This window comes from Semicossyphus pulcher, unplaced genomic scaffold (assembly GCF_022749685.1).
Source record: "Semicossyphus pulcher isolate SPU_LCO1_2020_fin unplaced genomic scaffold, fSemPul1.0.p SCAF_1, whole genome shotgun sequence".
NCBI lineage: Eukaryota > Metazoa > Chordata > Actinopteri > Labriformes > Labridae > Semicossyphus > Semicossyphus pulcher.
In genome coordinates this window covers 10430558-10449688 of record NW_027211603.1, presented here as the reverse complement: position 1 = coordinate 10449688, position 19131 = coordinate 10430558, and the positions used below count along the sequence as shown (strand labels likewise).

General features: G+C 42.2%; 2 protein-coding genes across 4 annotated transcripts; one reads left to right on the top strand and one right to left on the bottom strand.

The window, feature by feature from the left end:
- The first annotated feature begins 201 nt into the window (after positions 1-201).
- Positions 202-3742, top strand: LOC138587106 (serine protease 23-like). The gene is made up of 2 exons (XM_069657941.1): positions 202-471; positions 1590-3742. The coding sequence occupies exons 1-2, from the start codon at positions 446-448 to the stop codon at positions 2761-2763; spliced, it is 1200 nt and encodes a 399-aa protein (XP_069514042.1). The 5' UTR covers positions 202-445; the 3' UTR covers positions 2764-3742.
- Positions 3743-5682: 1940 nt separating this feature from the next.
- tmem39a (transmembrane protein 39A) lies at positions 5683-18279 on the bottom strand. Of its 3 annotated transcripts, none has more exons than XM_069657938.1 (9): positions 18018-18279; positions 12918-13132; positions 11291-11513; positions 11098-11181; positions 10831-10985; positions 9189-9546; positions 8886-9073; positions 8677-8797; positions 5683-6906 (listed from the first exon to the last, which is right to left on the bottom strand). In XM_069657938.1, the coding sequence occupies exons 2-9, from the start codon at positions 13028-13030 to the stop codon at positions 6667-6669; spliced, it is 1482 nt and encodes a 493-aa protein (XP_069514039.1). In that variant the 5' UTR covers positions 13031-13132; positions 18018-18279; the 3' UTR covers positions 5683-6666. The 3 variants fall into 3 exon arrangements, with proteins under 3 accessions (XP_069514039.1, XP_069514041.1, XP_069514040.1); XM_069657940.1 differs by having other exon boundaries at positions 11291-11510; XM_069657939.1 differs by having other exon boundaries at positions 18036-18279.
- Between the last annotated feature and the right edge of the window lie 852 nt (positions 18280-19131).

Here is a 19131-nt window from a genome sequence, read left to right as displayed (position 1 = left end):
AATATAAATATTTAACTTTATCACTAATAACGTTACTATTGAACCAAAGGGAAATGTGTCGCCTCAAAAGAACAATATGAGCAGCAGCAGTTAGTTATTCACCGGCAGCAGTGATGTGATGGTCACATGACCGTGTCGGGGTCGGATACACTCACTGTGTGTATCCTCGCCTGCAGATGTGACAGTGTGAGCGCAGACGGACAGGCAGCAGACCTCCGCCTCCAGCAGCGCACAATGATCACACTCCTCATCAACTTTCGGACTCCAAACCTTCACGGATTACACAGAGACGTCCGATCCTGAAAGACACGCCGAGAAGTTTCTATTGTGCAGCAGGAAAATTTACCAGTTAGACTCACTTTGCGGGCTGTGGCTGTCCTGGTTTGAGGGGTTTTCCCTCTCAGTGTTCAACCAGCAGCTCGAGCTCACCTGCTGAGAGCAAACCATGCGCACGCGGGCTGCACTCCCTCGGTAAGTCACCTCTATGTCAGGTTTGTCTGCGCGTTACGGCGAGTTTAAAGAAGTTAGTGGAGTCTGAAAACAGGGGAAACATACAAAAGGCGAGGTTATAAAATTCAGAAAAACATGTTAACCGCGATATTTACATTTCTTTGATGCAGTCGTTTTAAATAAATGTTATTCCCCCTAAAATAGAGAAGTGGTTAGCTTAGCTTAGCATAAAGAGAAGACATGAAGATGTTTTTTTTACTTTTACTGTACTTTTAAGGTGTCTCATGTATTTTTACATGAGAGCTCATGTATTTCTCAGGGTGAACACTTTTTAATTAAAAATAAATAAGCTGTACATATTAGCCAGAGGGCTAGTTTTTGTTATCTGTAGTCCCTAGTCAGGTGTGAATTTGGCAGCTTAAAGTCAATCTAAAATTAAAAATGATGTTAGGTATGTTGATAACAGTAAAAGCAGAAAAAATACAGAGCAAATTACAGACCAACAAAGCTAAAAGATACTACAGAACAACAAGAAAACATATGCTCAAACACATATGAACAGTAGTAAGAAGTAAATTAAGTAAATTAAAATACAGCTTTGCAAAACAGACATAAGCAAACAGAGGTAAAAGCACAATGCTATCAAAAGGCTTAAGGGACAGTGCAGCTGCAGCATACATGTGCTGTATGTCAGCAGAGAACCAGAGAGCGGGAGGTGTGATTGTGTTTAAGTTACAAATTTTAGAAGATAAAAAAATAGAGCCTATATTCGGATCAACAAATTGTTATTCGGTCACTCTTGCAGGCTGAAGGCCGATCCCTCAGCCCACTTGAGGAATTTTCCGTCAGAGCCTAGTAAGGCCTGATCTTTGCCCTGTATGTCATATAAAAAATGGGAAGTTCATAGCTGCCAAATTCCAGCGCAGATGAAAATTCTTCTTGTTGAAACGCGCTCTTCGACTCCCATGCTTGTAATTATAAATCCACGAATGCTGGTTTTAGGAATGAGACTGTTTGTCATGCGGGGCCCAGACATCCGGTCATGTTTTATTGAGCAGAACACTGCAGTTAATGTGACAATGAATCACAGACTTGACTCGACTTGAGTTTACTTGATCCGTTTTCATTTTCATCCACAGGTTTACTTCCCTCCTATTTCTCCTCTTCCTCCCCCCTGTTTTCTCCTCCTCCCGCCCCCAGTGGGTTCCCCAGCGTGTCCCTGTGGTCCTCCCGCAGCAGACAGAGGCTCGACCGACCCCTCACTTTCTGACCCCGGCTCGTTTGGATGTCAGCTCCCCCTGTGACCCAGAATGCCACAAAAAAGCCCCTCGCCCCAGCTACTGGGACCTGCGGCGTCTTCTGGCCTACGAGACTCTCCACTCTGATGGTCAGCTCACTGAGACCGCCATTGGGATCTACGGCTATGACCCCAATTCTGACACCAGCCCGGCCTACTCCTCGGGGTCGTCTGAGAAGTCTGAGCAGTCACACATAAGGAGAAAGAGACAGATCTTCGGCCACGATGGGCGTTTCAGCATTGCAGGGCAGACCTTCCTGCTTAAGTATCCGTTCTCAGTGGCTGTCAAACTGTCCACTGGGTGTTCTGGTACTCTGGTGGGGGACCGTCACGTTCTCACAGCTGCTCATTGTGTTCATGACGGTAAAAACTACGTGAAAGGAGCCCAAAAGCTTCGAGTTGGGTTTCTAAAGCCGAAGCATCGAGACACACAGGCTTCTTCCTTTTACATTCCCTCCAACTTCACCAATCACGTAGAAGGTGCTTCGTACGCCCCACCAATTAACGACAAAATGAAGTTCCAGTGGATCAGAGCCAAGCGCACCCACGTTCCTAAAGGATGGATTAAAGGGAATGCTAACGACATCGGGATGGACTACGACTACGCTTTGCTCGAGCTCAAGAAGCCCCACAAACGCCGCCACATGAAGTTAGGAGTCAGCCCCCCGGCGCAGAAACTGCCCGGTCGACGCGTCCACTTCTCAGGATACGATAACGACCGTCCAGGACAGCTGGTGTATCGGTTCTGTCGGGCCGGCGAGGAGACGTCCGACCTGCTCTACCAGCACTGTGACGCTCAGCCCGGCGCCAGCGGCTCGGGGGTCTACGCCCGGATGTGGGACGGGCGGCGCAGGCGTTGGGAGCGGAAGGTGATAGGTGTGTTTTCCGGGCATCAGTGGGTGGAGCGACTAGGAGCGTCTCAGGAATTTAACGTAGCGGTGAGAATCACGCCTCTCAAATACGCTCAGATCTGCTACTGGATTAAAGGAAACTTTGTGGACTGCAGAGAGGGGTGAAGAGAAGGTGCAGACTAAGGACGACACAGGGGTCGACTACATCCTCATACATCGTACTGAAATATTGGGGCCACAAGAATTTACAACCCCCCCCCCTCAACTTAAAGCACTGAAACATCAATAAAATATCAAAATGTAGTTTCTTTTCTCCATCCTGACAAACAAATATCAGTAATGTAAGCACAGAATACAGACACACACCCAATAACGTCAGTAAAACATGTAAACAGTGTGTGTTTGTTTCTTTTCTGCTTCATTTTGTCATCATCACCCACTTTTATAAACTATGAAAATGAGTTACATTCCTGTTAAGTGGGGAAACATTTAGGTCATGTTGCTTGGCAGAAAAGAATCTGCTCCATTTATCTGGATAGCAAAGTTATAAAGACGCCCCTCAGATGTGGAACAAGGACTGATAGAAAGATATTTTGGAACAACAGGCCCTCAGATTAAAGGACTGAGGATACGTTTTCACTGCATTATAGCCTTTTTGTTGTGCTAATACTAAAGATTGCACTGTTAAAACTTTGAAAGTTTTTCTACTGATTGTTTTGTGGATGAATGTACAAGTCAGCTACCAAAGGTGCCAACTGTTACTCTCCAAACCATCATGTATCTCCTCTCAGTGGACACACACGTTGTACAGAAGTAAAGTGTACTTTGCAATCATTTAAGTCATTCTGGGTAACACGATTGAAGTTCTTCCAAAACTTTAGATGACAAACGACTCTTGCTGAGGCTGCAGATAACTTGTTATAAGAAGCTCATTTGGTTGAATGTTGTACTTTGATGCTTAGCTCCCTCTGGTGGTAAAGATAAAACATTACAGGTGTCCGCATTGAACTCCATGCTGACTAAACCTAGGCCTACATAAGCACTTTTTACTTTCTCTTTGTTTAACATTTGTGAAGTTGCATTATTTGTGGTTAAGAGACTGAAGCCTGTGGAAAATGTTATGAAATATATGCTTTGAAATACACGTGTCCCATCGTTCTTCTTAGCCTGCTCACACAACACACCACACGCATTAAAGTCTTCGTTTAAACACCATTTGTTTTATTTCAGATGTCAAAAAGCATTTTCAGAAATGCTGCGGGGAAACTGAACACTGTAAAAAGCCGAAATATGAGGACCAGCTCCTTTGACTTCTCCAGCACCGACACATTCAACAACAGGTTCAACCAGGACTCTGAAGCTGCATCCTGGGTTATGGCACGTAGAGAAACTCTGCGGTCATTTTTATAAGCAAGGGGACTTAGAGGAACTGTAAATTTTAATGTAGCACAGAGGAAAACCACGTAAACTTTTGGGCAATTTGGTTAAGAGATAATAGAAACTGAAATCTTTTCTAATCTCATTTGATTTTTATTCCTCAGCTGTGTTTTCATGGGTAATACTAAACCAAAGAAAGCCGACAGAGAGGGCGTTATTTGAGCTGGACTTAACATTCAAGTAATAACTGAAGGATTTAAAACAAACCTTAAATTTCTCCTCTCTGTGACATTAAAATAAGGGAAAGTTAAAGCTGACATCAAAGATGAAAACTTCTATTTCAGAGGTGGTTTCTCCAATGAAGGCTCGTCATACCAAAAACAATAACCATTTCAAGTCAGCAGTAACATTCAGTTGAAACATTTGCTACATTCAAATGGAAAAATGCAGCCAAGAAAAAAATGAGCACCAAGAAGCTGATTCAAGAGTAGAGTTTGCAGATAAAGCACATTAATGGAAACCTGTTTGGCATTTGAGTAAAATCAAAGACTTCTCAGCACCGGTGATCCAGATGTACACACTCATGTCACAAGTACATCCCTCCACCTCATTTACACTCAATGTGAAACTCGCCGGAAGCAGTCAACGTGAAATTCACGACAGCGCAGGAAATATTCACCCTCAAGATTAGCCGCTTGTTAAAAAGGCTTTTCTGCTCATGTTGTTTTGACTTCTTTTTGAATGCTGGACACTAATCCTTAATACTTAAGTTCTGCACTGACTGCAGGTGGGAGTCAGTGAAGGAGAGTGTGACTAAACCGAAAGGCAACAACATGCAAGGCAACCTGTTTGTAACAGCGTCCTGGTAAGAGAGAAAACACGATGATGAGGTGACACATAAAGAGTCCTTCCCCTAAAGCTGTCTTCACCCTTTGATTTTGTCACTACTAAACATCCTCTGCTGTCAAATCAATATGAGAGTGTGATGACAATCGTATGTTTGCAGTGGGAGGAGGGTTAGGTCCACAGAACAGTACAGAAATCAATGATTTGGACCTGATGGAACATGTTCCTTAATCACAGAATTTAGGCACCAAAATGAAACAAAATAAACATCGACTCTATGACCTTTAAGGACACAAATCATCTGCTCTATCATAGTCAAATCTGCCTCTCAAATTGTAATCAAATGCCTGTAAGAGTTTAGACTTTAATAGTCACCTGGTGATAGAAGCAGCCTTTCATATTTAACAACCAGGGCTTCTCAGGACAGTGTGAGAAGACACAAACACCCGGGGTTTTCTTTGAGCTCATGGATTCAAATTGTCCCTAACTTCCCCCTCACGTGTTGACACCAAGGTTAAAGTTGTGTCAAGAGTGCTGCTCTAGCTGCCCTCTGGTTGGCCAATAATGTGAAACAAGCAGATAGCGAAAGTAAAACAAAGTGAATGAGGAAAAATACAGCATTCTCTGCAGAGGCAGCGGATAAGAGCACTGAAGCTGCAGACTGATCTCAAGTCAGCCTGTAGGGAAGTTTTATCCCACTGAAATCAACGCTGAGGCTGAGCTTGGAAAAAGGACCAAGTTATTGTGAAGCCTATTCACTTTAGGGTGAATTAGATGGAAGCATCTAAACCGATCTCATATCTGCTCATTCGAATTGAAGCTACAGCATCCAGCCAGTTTGCTTATGTGGAAAATGGAAGTCTAGCAGAGTCCACAAACCTACCTATCAGCACCTCTTAAGCTCCTTTATCAACACACTGCAATTTTGTTTTATTGCATTAAACAAAAATTGAAGTGTGAAAAAATGATCATGTTTTTGGTGGGTTATCTGACAATTTCTTGGCCAGGAACAGAAACGTACTGAAGTCTCTGTGGATGCTGAGCAAATGCTGAGCCAAGAAATACTCTATAAACGGCTAACCGTCATTTTTACACTTTGATTTTTGATTAAACTAAACTCAGAGGAATAACGTGTTAAGTATTGGGTGTTAAGAGGAGCTGGTAGGTACATTTTGTACCATCAGACAGAGCCAGTCTACCTGTTACCTGTCTTTGAGCTAACGTTAAGATAACGTTCTCTGTGCTGTTCCCTCATTTTTGATGGTGGGCTCTATCTAACTCTCCACCAGAAAGAGAACAGGCACATCACCAGTTTAAAAACCACCAGTGAAACATGCTGACGATGTTGAGATCAGTGAGCTGCATCACTTCCACTGGTTCTAGTTCGAAACTCTAAGAGCCTCAGCGTTGAAGCAGAACAGCCCCATGAGTGCTCCTTCCACTGCTCTGAATCGCTTGTCTGGTTAAACCAACCCTCAGAAGTCAAGTCCTTGTGTGATTGGCCGCCTGCACTTAAAATATCTTTGGTGAACGTCACCTCCTGGCATTCCCTGACTTCTCTGTCGCCTTGCAACAACATAACACAACATGCTAATGTCGTCAGCGCGGTAATGCCCGGCGTAACTCGAAATAGTATACAAAATAAAAATATTCTTTTAAATAGGTTTATATAAACATTGCATTAAAAATAGAACCGTATCAAAACAGGATAATGAGTTCACAGTCTGTCCCTTAACCTCCAAGTGTAAGCGCCAATCAACCCTCCAGTCCTCCACTCTACCGGACCTCCACACGTCTCCTCTCCTCGTGCAGAGTTCAAGGGGGAGGTCTCACTGCGAGAAGCCTTTACTGCGACTTGAGCCCCAGACTGTTGGACGACAGAGGGTAGGAGTAGGCTTTGCCCAGCACTATGCGGTCCCGCAGCAGTTTAAAGAGGACGTAGTAGTTGCAGCAGAGAATAAGGCCCAGAGACAGAGTGTGGTTCCAGCGCTCGGAGCGCAGCAGAGAGTATAACTGGTACAAAACCACACTGGACTCGATCCAGATCAGCAGGTTCAGGATCCGCAATGGCTTGTGGAACAGAAACTGGAAGACAAAAAGAAAGAGGATTATTATTTGTAGGAATATAGAAGATCAAAGATGAAAATATTTGTTCTGCATAAGGTGGATAAAACAATGTACACCTGAACATATAAAGCAATGCAAACTTTTTCAGATTCAGGGCCCGTCTCCACTAAGCTGGCAGCGCCTATTTTCTACATAAAACCAGTGCAGTTCAGCGTTTTCAGCCCTCAGCGTCCTCAGGGCAAAAACATGTTGCACTTGTCAATGTCACTTCTCCCTCACCGACCAATCAAAATCAAGAAGGGGTGGGACTTACGATATCAACTTTGTCAATAACAATGGCGGAGGAGAAGCTAATCCTTTCCGTTTTTTCTATGCTACAATTTCCAGGTGTGGAGCTGCTGCTAACGCCAGGACACAGTTCCTTTCTATTTGTTTACATTTCCTTTATTAAATTTCCTTTAATAAAAAGAAATATTTAGCATACAGAGCGAATTAAAGCAGACTTATTGATCACCACCAAGTGGAAGGCAACTTTCGTAACCTAGCAACAGTAAGTGCCGTTGAGAAGCACTCTGAAATTGAGGTTGTGGGCGCTGCTAGCGCAAAACACGCAGTCAGATGACACAGACCCTAACACAGCCACAGTGTATTCAGTCTGTGTGAACACATTGGATTAAACCTCAGGGCTTAGTTTAGAGAGCTGAGGGAGTCTATCATCAGAGTCACTAATCTAAAATCAGTAGGACTTTCAGATGCATCAGAGCTGAAACAATCATTTGACTAATTAATCAGTTAGCAAACAGAAGATTAGAAAAAGTTAATCCTTCTCTGGTGTCAGTGAGTGCCAAGTGAGGACTTACTGCAGTTTTTACCCTTTCAATATCTATGATTTTTTTAAACTGTTGGTCTGTCAATAAAATTATATTTCATGACATTTTATTGACTTCAATAATAAAAAAATAACCCAGAATATGATGGATTTACAGTCTTGAAACTTGATAACATAAATTGGAGTGGTTGAAAACTTTGGGTCGCGATTCGTCATTAAGCAGGTGGTGGTGGGTCTAAACTCAATTCATACCTGACATAAAAGGGTTAACAGGCTGCTTCTAAAGGGGTGTGTTTGTTATTCAGTAACTCGCATTACTCACATTGTAATACAGTGGTCAGCATATTTAACTTGTTTCATTACAATATGAATTGAATTTACTATCAAGCTTCCATCACTGTGATACAGAGCGAAGGTTTGCAGCACGGTGAAGGGAGGCTTTGCAAAGGTTAAACTGTGGAAAGGAGAAGATATCAAAGTCCAATGGTCTTTTTTATAACATGCCTCATTTCCTTTTCGGTCAGGTTGACTTAACAATCTGTAGGAGCATTAAAAAACGCAACAGCCCATGCAGATCATCACCGTTCTTGCAGTTCCCACGTGGTATTTCATTTGGTAGGAGACGCAGGCCACCTAAGGAGCTTCTGACAGCTTCTGTAGGTACAGCTAAACCCATGAATGCAGAAGCATAAATCCGGCTTAAGACCTTATGTGGCTGTGTGATAAAGTATAATTTCTGCTGATGTTAGCAGGAGTCTTCTTTATTTCATGCGAGGCTGCGTTTTTCCACTTAAATATGCTGCTGGGAACCAACTCCAAGGCTGGTAGTTTGTGGAACTGTTCTGTTGCATTGTATTATATTTTCATGGTGTCATTATTCAGTCCACTCTTCAAGCATATTAGTGAACAATGTACAAGTTACATCCCCCATTACTCTGACAGTAAGTACATATACTCACATAAAACCTTGCATGGGAAACATCAGAGGGCAGAGCGACGTTATACGGCCCGACTGCCTTATACAGACATCGACTGTGTCGTACCAACACCCCCTGAGGCCAGATGGTACTTTCTGACCACCTGTGAAACAAATCAACACCACGATTATACACAAAGCATTAACAGTCATCTGTGTGTGTACAGATGTGTAAAAGAAATAGCCACTTACACATGTTGAGGCGCGTTGCTGTACGAGCCGTGCTCCAGCTTCTGCCAGCGGCCCAGGTGAGCCGCCGAGCGATGGAGCAGGTCGCAGTAGCTTGGGGGGAGCAGCTGACTCATCAGCATCACAAACGCATTGATCCACACCATGATCAGGTGCTCACATGACCAGCGCATGTCATAGTACTGTGTGCTCTGGAATAAAGAAAGCAGAGAGTTAGCAAAACAACAGGCTAAATAAGTACAGAGGCAATGTAGGAGAACAAACTTTGACAGTAAAAGCTTATAAGAAGGAAGAACAGATACCAACCTTGACAAAGCAGAGAGGCAGGAAGGCTACGTAGTAAGCACTGAACAGCGAGTTGAACAGCACTTCCTTGATTCGCCGGTTGAAGTCGCTCTTCAGCTCCTCCACCTCCGCTCGAATCAACTCTGGCGTGTGTGTGTGCGTGTGTGGCGGGCAGGTGTGTATGGGCATGTGCGGGGGGCTGGAAAACTGCTCTCTGAGGTTCTCCCGTAACAGGAAGAGGAAGTCGCGAGGTCTAAAGAACGGGGTCTCTGTCAGGTCAGTCTGCTGGGGGTCGGCTGGGTAGTCGCAGTCAGTTGGCGCCGTTTGGCTTTTCCCCCCCTCCTGATGGAAACAGCAGAGCGGGACGTACACACCGAATCTGGCATGGCGGGAAGGCGGAGAGTGAGCGAGGATACAAGAACAGAGCAGCGGGTTTTAGTTTAAATGATCGCAGAAAAATGATGTGAAATCATCATGCATTAAAAATGGTGAGACACATTAAGGGAGGGTCCAAAGCTTCCTTTTCTATTAGCAAACACACAAACAAACTAAAAACAGTCAGACAGCAACAGGCTCACTATAACAGCTTTACTTCTCTTTACTTTCATGTGAAATTATCAGATTAACTGCTCGATGAATAATTTGTTCTGAATTTCAGGTTCACATCTCTAAAGAGGTGTCGTTTCCCTGAATAAAAATCTCCTTAGTTCAAGAAAAACATGAGAATTTGTGTTTTTTGACCATGCTGACAAGTTGAAATTTTTTCCACCACCGCCTGCAATGTCATGGTTTGTGTATGCAAACAGTTATTTCTTTGAGAGTTGGATACCACAGTAAACGGGCTGTTTGCGGTCACACAAGTATTGTTAGGTTCCTGTGAGGTCAACAAAATTTGACAGATAGTGTTGCAAATTAGATTTCAACCAGCCGTGACTTTTGGCTCCCTTCCCTGAGTGTGCATTAGAGTTACAGAATAACTTTGCTTTGAACAAAGGACTTATTGAATCCCCAAACAACCCCTGACTGCCACATCTGTACAGCATCAAAATTCAGGGGCTGCATCCACAACTTTTTTAAAAAATTCGGTTTTGATATTCACACCAGCTGCACAAAGTTGGAACTTCTCCCAAAAGCTACGTTTCCCCCCAGTATTTACGTAGTTTCTTTAGCTTTTGTGTGCACAAGCAAGTGCAACACTTTGAGGACACAAAGTGTGAGATGTTTTCTCTGTTTGTGAGATACAATGGGCCACTCCCTGTTAGGGCAGGTCTTTAAAGGAGCAGTCCGCCCCTGGAAATAGCCACTGTCAGTCAAAGCTGGTGCCTTCTGTAATCAATAGAAGCGATAATATTTGAAATTGGCGCCATAGCTGTGGAGAGAGTTGTACAAACAGCTTGTGGTGTCACCCATTCTACATTCCTACAACACCCAGCGTGCATTGCGCCCCTCCCTCTGAAAGGAACGGCCCAGCGAGAGACGCTGGAGTGAAATACTACTGTTTTTCCAGTCAAGGACATTGATCGCTGCAGGCAATGGCTCAGAGCGGTACAGAATCCAAAATACGACAACAATATAAAAAGTTTAAAATGTGGTCAGGTGACTGCTAGTACAAGCACACCCGAGCCTTTAGAGAGTGAGGGCTGACGGGGTAACAATGACTCACGGGTATCCCAGGAAGAGGAGGTTGAGCACTGAGTGGTTCTTGCAGAGGTTGACCAGCGTCCAGCAGAGCACCCAGCCACACATGGTGAGCAGGCTGAGCCGAGCTGTGATCAGAACCACGTATCTGAACAGTGAACCGCCGCTGCTCTGAGACACCTGGGCGACACGGACGACAGACAAACTGAGTTACCAGAATGATTATAACACCAAAACTGACCTAAGTGGAGTTTGACTCCTCTTGTGGGCTTTGTTTAAGTTGATATTTTACCTCTGAAACTATAGTCCAAACAAGCCTCCGGGCCAGCATGACTGTGATGAAGATAGCCAGGTGGTAGTCCATCAGATGAAAGTTCTGCAGGAGCAAACATTGCAAATTAGGTTAGAGCTGAACCTAAAGATGAGAATAATTTGGCGTAACATAACAGAGATGATGTGTGTGTATGCTAAGTGTGTGTTCTTACCAGCGAGGTAGAAGCAGCAGGGTGGCTGTACGGGTACCACCAAACCGTCCTGTAGATGTTTATGTACTGGACAAACAAGGCCACCAGCAAATAAAGGAAGAGCAGGAACTCAAACAGCAGGCTGCTGTCCAACGGCAGCTCAGGGATCCTCGAGTGACGGACCGGCTCCGGAGTGATGAGGGCCGAGAGAGGGGGGGCAGACAGACCCACCGAGTTACTGCTTCTGAGACAAGACACACTTAATGCAAACACTCCCATCTGCAGTGTGATCAGAACATTTGTGCCACATCACATATACTGCAAGTTTTGTGGAATACAAATTCAGAAATATATACACAGAAAAGTTTTCTACTACTGAATCAGCTGAAAGAACTCAAAAAGTTCCAATGGAGGTCAACATTAATCTCTTTTTCAAGAGTAAATTTTAGCCTTAAAGTTGGTTAGTAAAGTTAGCCCTCAGTTGTAGTCATCGATCTTTTCTTTGTTTGTTCAGCCATAGTAGATTACTGTTCACTCGCAACACTTGCAGAGAGCGGAAAAGCAGCCGCTTAGCTCCGCCTACCCTCTCTGGCAGACCAACCACTGCTGGGTGATGGAAAACGCATCACTAACTGGGCGACGCTTGTGATTTTTTCTGTGAAAGTCGCCACAGACACCCAGCCTATAATATTGCAAATGCAAAGGCTTTCATCAGTGGGCCATAGTAGATACAATCACCATTGTGTTACCTCATTCGGCGATAGATAGTGACTAAGTGGAACATCTTTATTATGGCATTCTTTCAGGTTAACATGAAGACAGATCTGAAATGATCCTTAAAAAGTCTTTAGCTGTGCCTGCAGTTGTATTTAGGCATTTCAAACTATTTGTCTGTTTACAGGAGGAAGCTTAAAAAGGACAGGTTTTGGAATCAGTCAAGTCAACTATATTGTCATTCATAAAGTTGACATGACTCATTTCAAAACCAATAACCTGAATTAGGGCTGCAGCTAAAGATTTTTAGGCCTTTGCCTTTATTGACAGTAGATAGACAAGAGATGTGGGGAGGAGAGAGTGAGGATGACATGCACCAAAGGGCCGAGGTCAGAGTCGGGCCAGCGGATGATGCATTGAGAACTTTGCCTTTGTATATGAGGAGCCTGCTCTACCAAGAAAAACTCAAAGATTCCTTTTTTAATCTCTTGATTATTTGTTAGATTTCAGCCGGTAAACTCACAAGTAAAGGAAAATTTTGTGAAGTAGAAAAGGTAACAGTGATATTTAGCTCTGACCTTCAAAAAAAATAACTTATTTTCTTCCTTGAAGGACAGACTCAAAGACTTCTGGAAGCTGAAACCAGGAAATGTGCACTCTATTGCTTGAAAATGACAAACAATTGATAATCAATATGTTGCTGTTTAAATTTTAAAGGTATCATCACCAACCTAAGCTAGCTTCAGGTATATATTGAGTATATTTGAAGCATGTCTGAATACATTTTCTGAAACAACCTCCACCTTCTTGCTCAACAGGGAGCATTAAATCTGCCCTGTCACATGATGTACAGTGTTAGACCGGTTGCTCTACAAACTGCTCAGAGAAATTATCTTTGTCATTTAAAAACATTTAGAGTCTTTCATGTGCGTACCTGTTCCTGAGGCCTGTACCATTGCCGAGGTTGCCTCCAACCAGAGTCTGCAGGGACGGCAGAGCAGAGCGACTCAGCTGCTGTCTGCTGGGACCCCTGCGGCCTCCTGGCATGGTCGCCAGTTACCGTGGCAACCAGGGATGCCGCCCACCAACCAACAGCAGCCGGGACTCCTCCCCTTTCGCCTCAGTGAGCCACCGTGTACAGCCAGGCCACTGCGAAGGAAACAGAAAGACGAGAGTGAGTCAGAGCAAGAAAAGTACAGCGTTTAGATTCAGGTGGAAGAAAGAAAGTAAAAACCAACAAACCCTGAGGCCTAAATAAGTACAATTAGAGCGCAGATATGGCCCAAGGTGTTTACTTCAAACTGCACGTGTGATAAGTCAACAGTAGTGACGTTAATAAGGGAAGGACTATTACAGCACATTGGAGATGCTCCAGTTTTTCTTTAACCTGGTTCTCATTTCTCTCTTTTTCTTTACAGCCCCCCCATTGAGTTTATTAGTCCGTCAGCTTTATAGCAAAATGACTTCTTATCATCTGAGAGGGGATATTACAAATGCTGAAATTACAAGAATACCTCAAGCACATAATATTTTCTTCAGGGGACCTTTAAAAACGGATGTGTTTGATTTTTTACACAGCATTAAGCTTGGAGGTAGCATCATTCCCTGTACATTTTTGCAAGACTTGTCGTTCTTGCTGCACAAAACAACCCACAACATCAGGCTGAAATAACAAACAAAGTGTACTGTCGCTTCATGAAACATAAAGCCAAACACAACTTTACCACTGCTGAATAATCTGGAGTAAAACAGCACTGGGGGTGTGTCTTAGAAAAGCCACAACCTGTGTGAAATTACCTACTGGGTCAAACTGGTTTGGTGTAAAAGCATAAAGGTTTACGGAGGTTTAAAAGAAGAGAAACATGTAATGGACTCAACACTAAACTATTAGTCTGTCTGGCTCTGCTTTGCCAGTCCTTATCAAACTGACTTTGGATGAAACTGATGACATGTTAACGTGACATAACCCGGCATATCAGAGGCACATTTCAGCCCTCACAGAGCTGCCAGGGTTTTCCCCAGGAAATTACGCAGCAGAGATCGTGAGCCATCCATATCCTGACATTTCCTGCTACATGATCAATTCAGTTAATAGATGATATCTTACAATCGATACACTGAACATATGACAGTCATTTTGTGAAGTAGCCTCTGCCCTTTTCTTCTGAACAGAAAGGTTGATTTAAAGTGGATGAATTTGTGATGTTAGTGAAGGTTGTGTTTATTAATATACAATAATTATATATATTGTTGGTTTTTCCAATCTTTGTCAGATTACCGCTAATCTTTGGGTTCTGGATCAGTAGGACAAAACCAGATTGTTGAACTGGCTTTAGAGAGTTGTGGCTTTTTGGTCATTTGTAGGTAATGTAGCTGTTAAACTGTTACGTGTAATACTAAGAAATGAGACTAATATTTATTCTAAAATCAGTTGTGTAAATAAAGAAATATACGAGTCATACAATTAAATATTATTTAATACAGCTGCATCACTAACTACAGTTTCTAAAATGAAAAACCATCTGAATCAACACCTCTTTGAAACGGTTTCTTTTAACACAAACTCAGCACTTTAAAGCTTTACTAAAAAAAGTTGGATGTAGCCGCCAATGTAACCCAAAGTTTGTACACAAAGATTTTTAAGCCATGAGTTTGGCTCCCCCCGTCTTCATCTCGTTTTTTGGAGCAATAAGTAACCACATTTGGATGAGAGGACAAATATGTATTGCTGCGTCTCCATCCTGATTGGCATGTTTTTGTGCTAGCAACTTGTCAAATCCTAAGGCAGCCATATCCTTAAAGGGGGGGTATTATGCAAATTCCGAGCTTCATTTTTCACTCTGTGATACCTGTGGAGCGGCTTAGCATAATTCACAGTTAAAAAAAACCAACTCATCATTTTTCCTCACACTGGTGCTCTGCGCAGGCCCTCATACAGCCTCTGCCTGAAACGACTCAGTGAGCTCTGCCCCTACAAGCCCACTTTCTTCTGATTGGCCAGCTCTCCGAAGTCTGCTGAGGCTGCACTTTGTGACGTCACAAAGTGGAAAGAAAAAACAGTGTGAAACCTGGCGTTCACAGCAGCCTGCAGACTGAGCTGAGAAGCCTGGGGATTACTCCAACATACTTTTACCTACAGATTTGAAACTTCACCCACGTTTAGTCTGGACATCTAACATTGTAACATTATATAAACATATATACATATATATTTATATATCAAAAATGTTACATTATATGTTAGAAATGTTACATATATCTTAAAATGTGAAACAGCTTAATTCCCCCTTTAAGCACCCTGCTTCCTACATCATGCTGTATTAAAGAAAACTTGAAATGAGCCATTTACACCATCAACTCATTAGAAAAGTTTTTACTGAGGTATAAAACAAGAAAGAAGTGGGGACATTTTCTCCATAGACTTTCTATTCAATCTAACCGTTTTTGTTAACAGTGCAGCCGCCTCCTGCTGGCCATTAGAGAGAATGCAGGTTTAAGTCACTTCCGAATTGGCTTGACTTTTAAGACCCAGAGGCTACATTCACTTCATTTAAACAGACTGTAATTAGAACCTCCATTCATTTGTTTTAGCTAGTTGTGCCTAGTAAACTTACGACTGAGCACACATAGGTTTCACTTCATAAAAACAGTCCCACTCAATGCTAGATCAGAGAGCCTTCCCACAGCCTCCCCAGCTACAACCAAATAATTGCTTAACAAAGCAAACAGAGTTGTCACCGATCTTCACCAGATTTATAGGCACCGTGCCTGCTCAAGCTCACGTTAGGAAACGGCTTCTTGGAAGTGTTTGCTTAGGCAATGAGAAATTCCACGTGCATGTCTATATGAAGTGACTGACAAAGAGTATGTCTTCCCTCAATCATTAAATAGCTTCAGGTCTTTGAGGAATTTACTTTGATCGCTTTATAGAGAATATTTTCACTTTGTTCATTGAGACAGTTACTGAAACCGAAACCCTGTCAGCCCAAACACCATCAGAGGAGGATAGTTCAATCACTTCTCAACTCCAAGAGTTTAAAGAAGTTCAACTGTATCAGTGCTAATATAATTCAATAATATAATAAATTACAATCATAAAATAATGGGCCTTTTTACTTCCCCAAATTCAAACTGATTACAGCAGAAAGAGTGCACATGTGCACAATAGCATTCAGACTTCTCCATTTTTAATTCCCAGGGAGGCAGCATGAACATACTGACATACCTTCACCGAAAATAGCCATTAATTATACTTATTGATCACACCTGGACCTCTCCTACAGCATCCTGTCAAACCAGCTCTCATCGTGTGTCACTTTCAAAATGTTGGGACAGTCATGACTATTGTCATATACACGTACAAGCTGACAGTCCAGATGTGGAAGGTTATGATATATGTATTGTATGAAAGACGTTTCTCTGCACTTTGGCATCACTGTATTTAAGTACAATCACATATTTTTGTTTACAGTTGTTTATTGGTGGAAGTGGGCTAGAAGATACCTGTATTTTAGACCACAGTGGCAGCAATACATAACTTTTACATTTAATTTAATTTGCATTTCAATGTCAGTATGTAGACTGGACGGGAGACAGGACCTTTCCAACAGCCTAACATTACTAATTCAGTCACCGGACCAGAAGTCCAAAACCAAAGGATGTTCAGTTTTATATAAAAATTTGTACAGACGGGATATCCTCACCTAACCTGATCAACGTAACCAATAATTAAGACTGTTCAGAATAATTTTCTGTAAAATTACTTTAATCGAAAGACAACAAACACGTCGTTTATGCATTAGGCTGCATCCTTCTAAAGAAGTCTTTGATTTGAGAAGATTATAGCTATTACCATGAAGCTATAAATAACAATATAATGTTAGTAATTATAGATATTTCTAAATAACTATCAATTAAGTGATAACTTGTTTTTTCAGCGTTTGCCGAAGCCCATTGTGACATCATCATATGCCTTGTTGTATCCACAATCCAAAGATATTCAGTTAACTGTCATAGAGGAGAAAAGAAACCAGAAAATACAGACTTTATAGAATTATAATTTTTTGTAAATTGCGTGGTTGATTGGACAAAACAAGCACATATTTTTCCAAAGATTCACGATTTGTTGCAGGAAATTTTTCTCTTTATTCTTACATAGAAAAAAAAGTGATTAATGATCACTGAAATAGAGCATCAGGTTCATCTATAATGACAGTACTTATGCAGTGAATCAATGCAGTCCCATCTGAGCTGATGTAGTAGTAACTGAACTCCATCAACTATTGTATAATTTATCTTATCATCACTGCTCAGTGGGTTAAAAAAGTAGTCCCACCCCAGTTCATCAGCCAGGGACAGACTCCTAAAACGAAACACAAACCAGAACCAGATAACATTCAACCTCTGTGTATATCAGCATTCCCTTCATGCTGATAGGACTTATGAAACAGGATGGAGAAGGTAATACAGCAAGCTCTGTAGTGTAGCTCCAATATTCAACCATATTAAAGCTCAATCTTCAACAGGAAACAGACGTTAACACACGCGCGCGCGCACACACGCGTGCACACTCACACTAGGCAGGGAACCAAACATTCAAAAGTGAAAACAGGAACTGTGTCAAAGAGAAATTAACTACTGTGGAGAGTTTTAAGGATGATGGTTATTTGCTCATTTTGTGGAAGAGCAACACGTTTCTAGATTTCACCACAAGTTCTTATAAAAGTATTTTAAATGCGACCAAGAAGCTGGAGAAACGTGTTGGAAATAAAGCTCCGTTGAGGTGCTGTTTTGATAGGACTGTGCTTTGGGAAACACATTGTTACAGTTTTTTTCTGCAGACTTGCTAAGACATGCACCGAAGGCTGCCTGTCTGAATCATGACATCAGACAGGGCTGTCATACCGAGGAAACTTGGTTGCACACTTTTAACAAAGACGTTAAAAACAGAAAGATGTGTAATTACAGCTAGCTGCTAGCTTACTGAATCAAAGCTAGATAGTTTAAAAAGCTCCGTGAAGCCACCGTTACTCACACAACATCGACAACATACGGGAGGGTGAACTGAACGAGGATGCATCAGACAGTTGTGTGGCTTCCAGCCTGACGAGTCCAGACAGCACCGAGCATTTCTCCGCCTTGCAGCTTCAATATCCACGACTGCCCAGGTTTGGAGAGGAGCTACGACGGCGCTGAAGATGCTGGAGGGTCGCTTTCACTCCGGCCGCAAACATAAAACGGCTTTAAAAGTTAGCCCTGGGCTTCAGGAGCAACAGTGTAAATGCGTTGCACAGAGACCGACGTGGCAAACCCGCACCTCCTCTCAATGTGACGTCATCAGAGCGCGACTTTAACTCTTGTCCGCTCTGCACAGTCGCAGTTTGGCAAAACAGAAGGCTAGTCTTTTCAACTTTTTTATATAATTTTAATAAATATAAATGAGTCATTTTCATGTATTTTAACTAGTACATTTCCAATTAACATAAGTACTAATGCAGTTCTGTTTTTTTATTTTATAGCAGTATTAGAAGATTTTTATTACATCTTTTACTCTGATTTGGAACAAAACAAAAACACTTACTTGCCATTTTATTATATCATGCAAAAACAGGCCCATGAGGTATAGGGGTTAGGGGACAACCATACCAGAGCTTCTGCATAAAGTTAGTGTACTCATTTCTTGTTAAGTCAATGAAACAACTAAGAACAACCACAAAGAGACAGCAATAACTACACAAAACAGAAAAGCAACTACAAAGACCAGGAGATGCAAAAACCATCCCAAAAGAGACAAAAAAAAAAGGTTACAAATTTTGCAACTGTAAGTCTTTTTCCAACGTAGAAGGAGCTCTATGTCTATGCCCGAGGGTCACTGTTGATGCAACTCATTGTCATTTAATAGGCTGTAGTTCTAATGACTTTTTATGTCATACTGATTTTGATAAATCACTCTGTTTTGCTTGTTTATAAATTTGAGATGTTTCTTATATTAAGGCTAGTCTAGCCTAAGTGATATACAGTATATTAGTGGATACATATTTGAAACACCTTTCAGCATACAATTAGACAAAAACCACATCCTCAAAAATGATCACACAGTTTCAGCTGCACATTTCTAAATCTGATTAATCAAAAACAAAATGTTGACC